Source organism: Abramis brama, assembly GCF_963993115.1.
Source record: "Abramis brama genome assembly, chromosome: 20".
In the NCBI taxonomy this organism is placed as follows: domain Eukaryota; kingdom Metazoa; phylum Chordata; class Actinopteri; order Cypriniformes; family Leuciscidae; genus Abramis; species Abramis brama.
The window spans coordinates 19566209-19580136 of NC_139982.1; the positions used below are offsets into that span (position 1 = coordinate 19566209).

At 35.2% G+C, this 13928-nt stretch overlaps 3 protein-coding genes across 4 annotated transcripts in view; all 3 read right to left on the reverse strand.

The window, feature by feature from the left end:
- arid3b (AT-rich interactive domain 3B) overlaps window positions 1–852 on the reverse strand; it is a 31681-nt gene extending 30829 nt beyond the window's left edge. The window contains exon 1 of one of the 2 annotated variants that reach the window (XR_014603699.1): window positions 537–852. Coding sequence is in view for 1 of the 2 variants with exons in the window: in XM_084094554.1 (XP_083950680.1) it covers window positions 537–572 (36 nt within the window). In the remaining variant the exon portion in view is untranslated. The remainder of the gene's footprint in view (window positions 1–536) is intronic. The other variant, XM_084094554.1, reaches the window with a different exon arrangement.
- A 1225-nt stretch (window positions 853–2077) lies between these two features.
- cox5aa (cytochrome c oxidase subunit 5Aa) lies at window positions 2078–5107 on the reverse strand. Its single transcript, XM_084094564.1, has 5 exons — window positions 4946–5107; window positions 3783–3899; window positions 2631–2752; window positions 2337–2465; window positions 2078–2235 (listed from the first exon to the last, which is right to left on the reverse strand). Exons 1-4 carry the CDS (start codon window positions 5016–5018, stop codon window positions 2352–2354), a joined length of 426 nt encoding a protein of 141 aa, XP_083950690.1. The 5' UTR covers window positions 5019–5107; the 3' UTR covers window positions 2078–2235; window positions 2337–2351.
- Window positions 5108–8180: 3073 nt separating this feature from the next.
- rpp25a (ribonuclease P/MRP subunit p25, a) lies at window positions 8181–11394 on the reverse strand. Its single transcript, XM_084094562.1, has 2 exons — window positions 11248–11394; window positions 8181–9324 (listed from the first exon to the last, which is right to left on the reverse strand). Exon 2 carries the CDS (start codon window positions 9030–9032, stop codon window positions 8364–8366), a length of 669 nt encoding a protein of 222 aa, XP_083950688.1. The 5' UTR covers window positions 9033–9324; window positions 11248–11394; the 3' UTR covers window positions 8181–8363.
- Window positions 11395–13928: the final 2534 nt, after the last annotated feature.

Genomic DNA, 13928 nt, shown 5'->3' on the forward strand with positions numbered 1-13928 from the left:
TAATTAATATTTAGCCAAATCCAGTCGAGTTATGCTTTTACTTTATAACTAATCAAAGCATAGTTTGATAAGTGCGCGCAGTTACAGAAGATATCCAGAGCACAGTCGAATCATGGCTGCCAAAAAGTATGGCGCTCTTCCAAAAACAATTAAGCTATTAAAAGAGAGTACGAACACACGACGCAACAAAGTATCGCGTTCTAATGGAAACAAACGGAGATGTTTTAGACGAATTCGAATTCGGCAGCGCGCGAACTGAAACTTTAAAAACAAATAAACAGCACGAGTAGTAGGCTATCATCAAAAAAAAAAATCCTGATATCATGACGTGTACAATGTGGATTTTCGCTACATTTAATAGCTTGATCACTCACACGAAGGTAATTTAAATACATGTTGATTCATTGCGACTATGTTAGAAAATCATAAATGTATACATGATACAATATTTTATTCGCTCGAGATCGGCTGATGAAATATTACAGTAGCTTATCAATACATTCAACAGGGCTCTGTGCCAACAGGACGGAACTCACCACTTGCGCTTTGCTGCTACTGGAATTGTCCACCATCACTCTTTTCCTAGATAAACCACTGTGCGTGTTTTGCTCAGCGCACCGAGTACGTGTGCATCCACCCGGACGTTTAATATCCCCTCTGATAAATCGGTAATAAACCTCTCGGTGTTCGCAGAGGGAGGGAAAAAAACACTCGACACTGGGGCCAGCCAAAGGGGAAACGCCTGACCTCACCTCCCGAACTGCGCGCTCAGGGACTCCCACAGTCCCCTCGACTTTTCCTCCTCCAGCCGGAGCCAATCCCCCCGCACATTCACGCACATTTAAATCCCGCCCCACTGGCTCGTGCAACAAGTTACTCTACGTACTTACGTTTCCCCTATGCAAGCAGCCAAGTAAAATATTTATAGCACAAAACCGATAGGACTTAACATACACTTACGTGGCTATTTCATGGATCTAATATTAGGCTGTCATTTTTCATTTTAGACTCGAAATTCTGACCCCAGCTTAGCTACGTATGAGCATACTATTTATTGAAGACCAAAATTAAAAAAATTCCGATGGAAAAAGTACGTTATACCCAAAGGCTTTTTAAGTATATAGGCTACACCACAAGTTTTGATTGTAATTTTGACTTTTGATATGATTTAAAGTTGAAAGCATACCTGCTGCGCCCTCTACTGATTCAAAACTGCTATAACGTTTACTATATTATAACTATAGTTTATGGTGGTGGTGTCAGGCAGAAAAACAAAAACTGTTTACTAGCCACCTTATGTTTAACGTAAGGGCGGACGCGTTCATGTTTACCTCGAATGTGCGAGGCTTCCGGTAACGGCCGCTTCCTGTTATTTTAGGTACGAATTGTTCGTTATGCTGATTGTTGTTGGAAACTGGTACTTTTTATAATATTATTTTAAATGTATTATCATATGATATTCATAAACACTGGTTTGTAGCGCAAATTGTTTTACCGTTTACTGCGCTTTGTTATTCTTCTAGTTGTTTACCTATGGCGGCTAATGAATCGGAAGTCTTGCACATTCACCGTAAATGAGTTCATTAAATTTAAAAATTAAGTAACATTTAACAGAGACTTGTGGATAATTTTTCACTTTTGTGATTGATTATTACGATTTAAAGACACAAACAAACAAAACTACATTTAAAGGGATAGTTCTCCCAAAAATGAAAATTCTGTCATCTACTTACCCTCATGTTGTTCCAAACCTGTATGAGTTTCTGTTATGTGGAACATAAAAGACGATATTTTGAAGAATGTTTATAACCAAACAGTTGATGGCCCCATTGACTTCCATAGTATTTTTTTTTTCCTTAATACTATGGAAGTAAATGCCACAACTTTTGGTTACTGACATTCTTTAAAATGTATTTTGTGTTCAGCAAAAGAAAGAAATTCATACAGGGTTGGAACAACTTGAGGGTGAGTAAATGACAATTTTAATTTTTGGGCGAACTGTCCCTTTAAGTTAACAGTTACAGCAAGTCTGGAGCAAAGTCTGTGAGGCATCAGATAAACACACAACAAGATTGAGTAAAGATAAATCTCCCTTTATTAGGTCCATCCATATTTTACAAGCAAAAGAACATAATAAAGGCCAATTAAATATAACACAAACACCATGACACGAGGCAAAGACTTCAAGTACAGTGGTCTACTCGGTCCAGACAAGAGCAGCAGTCCTCTGGAAGACTGTAGGTGAAAAGGAAAGATACAATGGACATGTTCAATCAAATAAGGAAACACCTTGCACTTTCATAGAGGAACAATACATCCTGCATGCTAATACTCACCACAATCGCAGACATCTATGCTTTGTCAATGCCAAGTTCCTCTGGTGTAGGGATACCAAGCTCACTGAGGGTAGGCTGCAGCTCTTGGAGAACATAGGGGTAGATCTCTTTGTGTGGCCCAGATTTGTCCTGTGTAAAAGAAAAAGTAATGCATACGAGTACAATTTTATTTAAATTTGTAAAAATTATTTTTTTGTATTATTTTCAGAAAATCACATTAAACACAGCTTCAAGAGATGAAGTGAATAATGTCTCTGTGGTGTATTTTGCAGTTGTTCAGAGAGATTGAATGACCTTGACTGCCTCGAGAATGCGGATGGCACTGGCTAAATCGTCGAGCCTCCGACAGGCTTTCAGGGCTGCCTCCAGGATCTTTGGCTCAGGTACCAAGTCGTAACCGATCAAAGTGTTCATTCCTGAAGCAAAAAAAAAACATTTTCAGACATTTACTCCACAGACACCAGATGGGCGTCATTCTGTTGACATTGTCTTCCTTACAACTTACACTTCCTTGTTCCAAAGATTTTCTAGGTTAAAGATAAATAGACGGTCATAATTTTTTTATTCCAACGGATCAAACTAAACCAGCTTTACAGGTTAGTAAACATTAAAAAGCAAACAAAAATGACAGGCTGTAACAACATAGATCCATTTGTTATGTTTAATTATGGAAACCTACTTGTATAATGGTGTATTATAGTTACAGAGTGATACAGCATTTATTCAAAAGAGAAATCTTTTCAAAAAGTATTAATTTCTTAAAAAAAATACTAACCCCAAATGGTTGAATGGTAGTGCATATTGTTACAAAAGACTTCTATTTGAAATAAATGCTGTTCTTTTTATTTATCAAAGAATCCTGAAAAAAGTATCACAGGTTATATAAAAATATTAAGCAGCACAACTGTTTCCAACATTGATAATAAATACAGCATATTATAATGATTTCTTAAGGATCATGTGACACTTTAGTCTGGAGTAATGATGCTGAAAATTCAGCTTTGCATCACTGGAATAAATTATGTTTTAAAGTATATTCAAACAGAAAACCATTATTTTATGTTATAATAATATTTCACATTATTAAAAAATTTTCTGTATTTTTGATTAAAGAAATGCAGGCTTGATAAGCATAAGAGACTTTTCAAAAACAGTAATGTTTCCACACTTTTGACCGGTACTGTGTGTCTGTGTGTGTGTGTGTGTATATATATATATATATATAAAAATGGGGAGCGAGCAACAAAAATATTTCAGGGACATAACTTGCTACGTAATTCACTTTCTAAAATACGGCAATCATAAAGAGCAGCATTCAAATGAAAGAGGATTTTAGATTGAACTTAAGGCCATTAAAAATGTTTATGAGAGTAAATCCTCGCTTTACAAGCTCAGCAGTCGAATGAACTGCTGATTCAATGAGGTCGAAGCGCCTCAGTCACCCACCTTTCCTCAGCTCCCAAGCATCGATGTCCGGCTTGCTGAAGTAAGTGACCCAGCGGGCATCAAACTCTTCATCGGTCTCCTGTTTGCCATGGGAATAAGAACGAGCAGCTACCGAAGCTGTGAAAGTAAAACACCAGAGACGATCAGATCAGAAGAGACCTGATACACTAAATAAGTTAGTAAGAGAATGACATCCAGACAATAAAAACATTGCCGTCATGGCCAATGGTGTAGATGTAAAAGGGCCATAATTCTCATAATAATGCTCTAATAATTTAGTCTATGTATCAATGATTGCGAACAATTTTTAATAGTGCAGTGAGATTTTGCATACAGGCCTTGTTCCAGCTGGAACTGGTCCAGTTCTAGTTTGACCTATGTTACCTTGTCCGATGGGGAAGGATGATTTGAGCTAAGTGAGTTTTGTCCTAACTGTTTGCTAAAGAAGGTCATGCAATAAATCCAACTGATATGCTAAAAATAAGATGCAAACTAGATGTTATATGATGTGGTCTATATTCTGATGATACTATACTTGCATCTATTATGATCTGAGGTGTGAGTTCGCACAGAGGTCAGTGTATTGTATCTAATGGAAAGTGCGGTTTTCACTGACGCTAAGTGAATGTATGCGTAACGTTATTCTTCATCTTAAGATGCAAGTCTTGCACGTAGCCACTGACTATATGATTAAACTGCTTCAAAGCAAAAAGTATAAACCACACAGCCTGTTTGCTATGTTTAAAATGCAGAGTGATCTTTCAAACTTCGAGTATTTAGCTATTAGACTTCCTGTTTCAACGAAAGCTCAGAATAATGTGTCAATCTAGGAAGCTTTCAGTTTGAGTGTGGCGTTTCCTCCGCGCGCTGGGCCGAAGCCTTGCTCTAGTGGGTCATTACAAGGACACTGTGAGAAAACAACTACAGGATTTAATAAATTACAGGGAAAAACACGATTATGAAATGGAAATGCTTAAATAAAAGGGATAAATGAGCGCGTGATAATAACCTCTAAAAGGTATAACCTTTCAAGCAAGGCACCGGTGCGGCTTCGGTTAGCTCATATGCTAAGCTACGTTCAAGGTGTTTCAGTTAACTCTGCCTCTTATTGTAGTTTTTTCTATTAAAGTTTTCATAAATAATAGGGCAAAATCTGCATTTACCTGTATATTGTGGCCGTGCCCTTGTTAAACTCCGAGCACCGGAGACTGAGGCTCGAAGGGCGGCTCTGAACATTGTGCTGATCACCGGCAAGCGCTGCTCGAACTTGAAGAACGATACACGGGCTCGCGCTGCTGAGGCTACTTCAGATAGCGGACCTGCTAACACGCGACTGTCACGTCACTGCGCATGCGCACTTCTTTGGCAATAAAGCAGCGTATGGACTCAGTTTATGGTAGTGAGGGGGTTTGCTAAAGAGGATTATGAAAAAGCATGAAGGACAAAAGATACATTTCTATACTGTGTACAATCACCACGTCTCTCTATGAGCTGTATCTAGTATGAACACAGTAATAAATTTAAACCCATGTCTTGTGCAGTATGAAAGCAATGTTTGATTCAATAAATTTATATTATTTTGTTATTTAATATGTTTATTAATATTTTAATTCATATTGAATAATGGATAACACAAAAAAACATCTAAATTAAACAAAAACGTACAGCAGCTGCAATATTCTGCATTTATTGCATATAGAAGCAATTTTTCATTAGGCTACATATTTATAATTTAAATGATATTATATGCCGTCATTAGTAAACTTTTTTGTGCTATATTATGGCATTATTATCAAAGATTATTTTTTATTTTTTTGATCAACATAGTTAAGTTTCATTACATTTATAGATTTTACATTATAGAAGCATCTGTGTTTCCAAAATAGTTGTTCTCATCAGCAGGGGGCAGTATTACATTTCAGAATGTAAAACCCAGGTATAGTTAAAACTAAACAATAGGTAAAAACATTATTGTTACTTTATATATATATATATATATATATATATATATATATATATATATATATATGAATCATTTATTCACCCTCAAGTTGTTCCAAAGCTGTATGAATTTCAAAAGATGATATTTTGAAGAATATTGTGAAACAAACAGTTGATGGACCCCATTGACTTTCCATAGTATGAAAAAAATAAAAAAATACTATGGAAGTCAATGGGGCCCATCAATTGTTTGATTACCAACATTCTTCAAAATATCTTCTTTTGTGTTCAGCAGAAGAAAGAAATTCGGTTACACTTTATTGTGATGGTCCCCTTTAAACATTCTGTTGACTAAAAGTAACGCTGCACCTACATGTCAACTAGCTCTCAGAGTATTAGTCGACTGTAAGAGGTAGGGTTAGTGTTAGTAAGGGATTAGGGTTAGTTAAATGAGTTGACATGTACTTGCTGTTGGGGGAGCATCAAAATAAAGTGTTATCAGAAATTCATACAGGTTTGGAAAAATTTGAAGGTTAGTTAATTATGACCAAAATTTTGGGTGAATATACTGAATTATATACAAGAAACTCTGATTAACAAATTAGTAAGTAATAGCGCTTAGTTGAATGCGCCAGTTAAGCTAATTAGTAACTACATACCTCCCAGAGGATTACTAAGAACTAGTATATGGTTCATAATTAATGTGAATAATGCATAATGTATAATTAATTCTAAACTGAAGATCATGGTAACCCACTAGTAATGAATGACTCAAGTATTACCAAATCTTTCAGAAGGAATGACTAATTATTTGGAACAGTAGTCTAAAGTGAAAAGCATGATAACTACCTAATGACTGAAGTCATACGCTTTTGAGGTTTTTGTAAGATTTTGGATAGTAATTCTTTCTGACGGATTTGGAAAACCTTGAGTCATGGTTACCATGATCTTCACTTTAGCATACTAATTTGTGATTCCCATTGTTGGGGAAAGTTACTTTTAAAAGTAATACATTACAATTTTGCGTTACTCCCTAAAAAAAGTAATCTGTTACGTTACTTTTGTGTTACTGTTTTCTCACCTGCTGGGCTTGCTTGTTTGTTTATAACAAATTTTTTATTTTTTGGCAAATATAAAGGCCCTTTCAGACCAAAAGTGAAATGAATAAGCCTCAGGCTGAAGATATGAATATGAACACTGATGTCTACGATAGCGATCAAAATCAGCTTTTGATAGAAACTTGGTGCTTAAAATAACGCATTTATCGATTAGGCCTACATTGTTTCGCCACTAAGTGGCGACAAGTGACTGTTAAAAAATGTATTTGTTATTGAACCATTTATTCAAGAGAATGTAGTAGCCTAATACTTCTGAAATAAAAGTCAGAAAGATGTGATGATTTGTTTTTGTAAATATGACTCATCTTATACATCATGTAGTCTGTTTAAGTGTATGATTTAACTTTTCCCGATGGTCTAGTGTTAAAAAAAATTGCAATATATTGCAAAATCGAATCGCAATACATATCGGCACCCAATCGTGATAGTATCAATTCGGGAAATAGGTGTATCGTCCCAGCTTGAATTGGATCATTGGAAGGTCAGCAGCAAAGACAGAAGTAAAGTGAGATATAGTGTATTTGTGTTAACATATTTATTGCAGGTTTGTGTAATATTCTGAGTTTGCATTTCACTGTTTTCATTCATTTTGAGGAATGCTGAATGTATTTGTTCAAGTGAGATGAGTAAATGCATGCTCATATTTAGTCTAGAACTACAATAACATCTTGTTCACACAGCGAACACAACGCTTCCGCACTTACCTATGATTTCTCTCAACATGTGGACAGGAGAGCTGTCAGTTTATAAATGGGAATACAAAGTAACTTGCGTTACTTATTTGAAAAAGTAACGCAGATATTTTGTTGTAAATTTAAAAGTAATGAGTTACTTTAATAGTTATTTGAAAAAAGTAATCATATTATGTAACTTGCGTTACTTGTAATGCGTTACCCCCAACACTGGTTACTCCTTTAGAAGGATGTTGTAACATTTGAGTCTTCAGTCATTACTAGAGTTATCATGCTTTTCACTTTAGAATACTGTTCTAAATAATCAGTAATTCCTTCTGAAGGATTTGGTAATACTTGAGTCATTACTAGTGGGTTATCATGATCCTCACTTTAAAATGAATGATACTTTATGCATTATTCACATTAATTATGAACCTGTAAGGTAGTTCTGGGAAGTAGTGGCTAGCTAATAGAGAACTACCACATTCAACTGAGCACTATTACTAAGTTTCTTGTCAGTTAAGGTGTTAATATTGCGTTACTCATTTGTTCACAGTTATTAATTAATGATGGAACAGTATTCCAAAGTGTTACCAAATGAATATAAATATGAATAACATCGAGCAGGCAAGATGAAAGTGAATGAGTAAGGGAACTAGCCAACAATAAATTATTTGGTTTTATATTTTGGATGTAATTTAAACACAGACCATGTGGTAAAACTAACAAAATTACTTCATGCATTTTATCATTCAAATTACACATTCATATTTATTGCATCCTGATATGGCCAAGTTGTATGACAGTTATAAGCATATAGCAAGTTATACACAAAATATACTTTTATATTAACATTTTTTAACTGGTTCCAGAGCAGCTCTTTTAAGACTGGGAAGATCATGAGAACAAGGACTCGGTGGTCTTTTTTCTGGCTTTCCATTCCCTTGCGGTCCATCTGCCCATTTGCTTTCCTCCGAGAGAGTCTCGACTGGAGGCTGATATCCCGGCTCCTGCTGGTCCAGCGGTTCTTTGGACAGAAGAATACAAATGGAAGGAAGCGTTCTGTGTATGGTCATCTGAACCGGGCCGCTCTCCTGGCTCTCCCACACCTCAGTCACTGTCCTGTACTGGAGCTTTGACACCTGGTGTAAGCCCTGCACTTTCCGTTTCATAATCTCCGCACAGGTGATGGTTTTGGTCACAGCCCGTCCCGTCCCACTGAACAGAACCTGCGACGTTGGAGCCGCGTGCCCGTCGCCTTGAAACCGAGACATGGCAAAACCCAAAAGGTTCCTGATCTTGCTTCCTTCCTTCACACGCATTTCCAGCACCTCAGATGACAGTCCTGGGATTGGACATGGGATTGGTTCTCCAGTGGAACAGACCTTCCTGAATCCTTCTGGCTTTGGTTTGTTAGGAGATCCAGTAAAGTTTGTGGGATTCAGTTTAGAGGGTTGGATAGATGTGGTACAGGTAGATTGTGTGTTATCATGAAGCTCTCTGCCCGGCATAAACATATTTATAGGTTATTTATATGTTCTTGAGGCTGCAAAATTTAGTACCACTTGATAATATTTCCCAGAACTGAGTCCTAGCACTATTCTGTTCCAACATAAAAGAAATTGCACAAGCGTGAGGGAAACCAAATTATATGAAATGCTAATGTTCTGTTATTCCCAAAGCTCTGAACTGAATGACAAGGCAGTTGACATGAAGAAAAGGAAAATTCATCAAAGCTGAAAGTGCTGAGTATCAGCAATTTCTCAGTCACTACCTTTGAAGCATATTTCAGCCTCCGTTAGAGGGGAGCTGTAACCAAACAAGGGGAAAACAAGATTAATTCAGAGGCAAAACCACATTTAAAATTTAACTAGCTCATTTTGGGCATAATGTAATTTTTATCCAAACTTTCAAATATTGCATCAAAGTTTTCAGCTTGTAGTTTATGGATGATACCATGGACAGTATAAACAAATGTATTCAAAATAAATGTATTACACAAATAAAATAAGAACACATAAATAATAATATACATATATGAGACAAAATCTGCTAAGTGGTAATAATGGAACAACAGTTTTAAAAAGTGATTTTCCACTATTATTTGCAACAGGATCTGCAGGAAATATTAAAATATTTTTGTTATCAGAGACAATAGAAACAACTGTGCATCAAAACCACTCCTTTCCTGGTTAAAAAATGAACTTGATTTTCAAAAGTCAACGAATTTGCGACAGCTGAATGTAACACTTTTGATAAGCCAAACATGTCAGTCTCTGCGTTACATGTAATTTAAGCTATACAAAATAAACTTTATTTCATAAAATAAGTATAATGAACTACACAGAATGTCTCCAGTACATTTTAGAATTGCCCAAAAATCAAACATAGTTCAACCCTTATGCACGTGATCACGTCCGTCAAAAACCTAGGTTGGCTGTTGGAATATTGGAACTAAAAACATCGACATAAACACACTCATGGGCATCAATCACTTCACTGAATACTTGCTGGCTAATAAATAAATTATTATTACCGTAGGATCCATAATTTTTTTTCATCCACATAATTTGAATATCACGACATCAAAGTCTGTCAAAAAATAACATGCACAAGACAGTAGTATTTACGAGAAGCAGAAGTCCAGCAAGTACACGCATTTCCTGGACACGTCATTGCTTTCTGAGAAGAGGAAGAAAATGGCGGCCTGAGTGACTTTCGGGCTGCATCTGAAATCTCATACTTCTCTACTATATAGTAGGTGAAAAACAGTATGTGACTGTTTATGTTAACTCTGTTAACTCATAAAAGAGTAGGCAAAAAGTACCCGTATGACCTACCCTACTTCTTCTGGCGAGACTCTGAAGTGTGCATACGATGGACACTTTACTATACCATGAGGCCACGGGAGATGATTTGTGAATGGCAGTGAAGCGACGTAACTGACACTGGTAGGTCAGATGATAATGACAACATGGCGAATGTAGTACATCCAGATTACATTCATACTATACACATTCATACTATATAGAACATACTTTTTTAGCAGTCGTGAAGTAATTACTTATTCAAAATAAGTACCTACTCAAGAGAGTATGTGATTTCGGACCCAGCTGCTGTCTGTCAGAGACGGTAACATACATAATACATAACGCACACGAGTATAAATTTGAATGATCAGGGAAGTGAGTGAAATGCTTCCCACTCCATGCTAAAGAGAATAAATGCCAATCCAATTGAAAAACCTCATCGGGTTTGTGAACACGTCCAATGCGTTGATCTTGAAATGAGTCCCTGTAGTCTTCCAATTTGACTCTCATATGCTGATGTAATATAAATTTGACAGGTAATTTTTATAAAATGTAGTTTGATCACTATCCTCTCAGTTGTAGGCAATAATCAAAGTCTGATCAAATGTTGTTTAAATTTCCAATAAAAGATGATACATTTTGAACATGATTTGTTACATTAAATTACCCCTTAGCAGATTTTGACTCATATAAGAAATAAAAATAAATAATAATAAAGGCAATTGTATTTAGTTAATACAATTACATGCAATTAAACTAAAATGTGTATATAATAAAAATGTAATTTAATAAATAAAATAATAATAATATAAAAGTCAAGTGTATTTAAACATGCAATTACACACAAATACAATAACTTTATGGAACAAGAACAAATTAACGTTGAATTGATTTAGAAGAAAACATCTAGTGATGCATTTACCTTTTTGCTCTTAGAACTCTCATAAACGTCCACTGTAAGGTGAAGTTCTGCATCTGTCACCGCGTTTCACCCTTGACGCCTGGTCATAATCTGAGACCTTTCACATATTTACTCTTAAGTGGTGACTGCCACACTCCAGAATGTACTGAAGACCCAATCTGAGAGGTTGTGAGGGACATAGAGAGGGAGGAGGGCGGAGAGGCAAAATATCTCTTAAAGACACAGTAACTGAGTCTGGCAAGTGCTCCGTGTAGAATTGAAAATTTCATCCTGGCAAATGCTTCCCCGAGTTCCCCGTTTAAAATCCTCAGTGTTAATGAAGTCCTGTCAATCAGCGCGTGTCTGTGGCTGATTAACATGCGTGACTGATTAAGACAGAGTTTAAAAACACATCCTCCCATGCATGACGGCACAATCCAGCCAGTAAACAATTATCTATATAAGCACAGTTGACTTATGCCAGGAATCTGCTTTTAAATGTGGCTTTGGACCAAACTTAAATGATGAAATTATGTTTGTATATAAAAAAACTAATGCTAAATTGATATAGCAACAACAAACTGCCATTTACCAAGTGAGGATTCACGGTGAACATTAATGTCCGAAGGTGGCTGTTTCGTCAGTTCCATTTCTGCATCTATTCCCACTGTGGCTGCTGAACGCTCTCAAAAGTGTTAGAGCCCCGAGGCTGTGATTTCAATCAGAGAAGAGGGCCACACGGTTCTGCTTGACAAAATACACAGTCTGTATCCTGAAGGGGAGCATCCAACATTCTAGAAACTGGGTTGACAGAAGGAAAGGCAAGCTTTCTGTTCAATGAGACGAAGCGTGGAAAGAGTAAAAAGCACAATTATACACTGTAAAATGTACAGTAAAATATATTTTATATGCAGTTAGATTAATGGAGGGTCTTAAAGTTTATCATAAGTTGCTTTTCCTGTAACTATGGTCAGTACTAACATATAGACACAACACCAACACTAAAATAATGCAGTAAAAATTAATGTAAAATTAAACAACATTAAACACTCCATTGTACATAACCGATAACAAAAATAATAAGAAATATAACTATAAAGAATTCGATACAATTGTGATTGTTCATGCAGTGATGTATTTCTCCATAATTAAAAAAATACAATTTCAAAAATATTGTGCTATAATGGTAAATATACTGTATTTTTAAAATATAATATTTTCATATGAAATAATATTTTTTTTCTTTAAAGAAACTGTTTTAACAATATTACACAGAGAAATTACTTGACAGGTTTTTTTTATTAATAATTTAATATGTATTAAATTATTAAAATGTTTATTAATATGCTACTTTAAAATGCAATACAACATTAAATGTACACAATAATAGCAATAATAATAAGAGAAAAACCTTTTAAAAAATCTATATAAATGTGATGGTTGATGTTTTTCTCTAAAATTATAATACGATTTATAATTTAAAAATATATTTTAATTTTTTTTACTTTAAAAGTATATATATATATATATATATATATATATATATATATATATATATATATATATATATATATATATATATATTGTATTTTAAAATATAACAATTTCAAATAAAATTATTTATAATGTTTACTTGTAAGAAACTGTTTTATCAATATTCTATAGCAAAACTATAAAATGTTATTATTAATAACTTAATATTTATTTAATTATTAAAAATCTGTTACTAAATAGTACTTTACCATTTAGAGTTAAATATAAGGTTTTAAAAGATGATAAAATAAATAAAATGATACATTTTGTCTTTTACAAAGCACAAATTATGACTTACTTATTATTTATACTTTTATATATATAATGTTTTTGTTTTATAATTTTATTTCATTTGTGTGTATTTTTTAAAATTATTTATATGTTTATCTTGCATATTTGGTTAGGTAAAGATTTTTGCTGTAGCATTTTTACATTGTTTCCCACCAAATGAATGCTATTTTACAGTGTAAAAAATAATGGACACATTTCAGTGAGTGTCTTTAAAGGACCAGTTACAGATATGCTGGTGGTAAAACTGGGCCTTTCAAGTGCACTGCCAACCAGACGGTCTTATTTTAGTAAGCTCCCAGAACAGATAAAAGCGAACATGTTGACAATTACTGTTTCAATTACTTTATCAATCTCCATAGACGACACACACTCACAGCCGTTATCTGCCCGACAACAGAAACCAAGCCGCGGGGCCTCTCTAGCGGATTTCTTTGGAAGTCTTACTAATTTAATTAAAGGGAAATTAGGTCTCAAAGAGGAGCACTGCAGATTGCAACACCCCCAGGGAAATGAAGTCAGAATGAAGTTTGTTTAATGGTGTGAGGCGACTGAGTGGGGCTTCAGTGAGAACTTTGGTTAAAGAGGCAATCTCTCTTACAAAGGGATGAGAGGAATATTAAAGATTCGCTTTTTACTTCACGTCCGCTGGTGTGGAAGGAGAAATTGGGCGCCAGTCAAGAGCGTTTCAAAAACAAACTGTAACAGCAAGTTCCTCTGTAGCGAGAAATATGCAAGCTTGAAAACTGCCCGGGTAATTTTCTCGCTGATGAAAAAATGGAAAAGGGCTCCTTCATGCCTCACTTCCATTCTGGAACAGTTCTCCCTCACGGCTCAGTCCAAGTGCTTTTTGAACACGTTTTGCTGAGGGTGTCAGATCT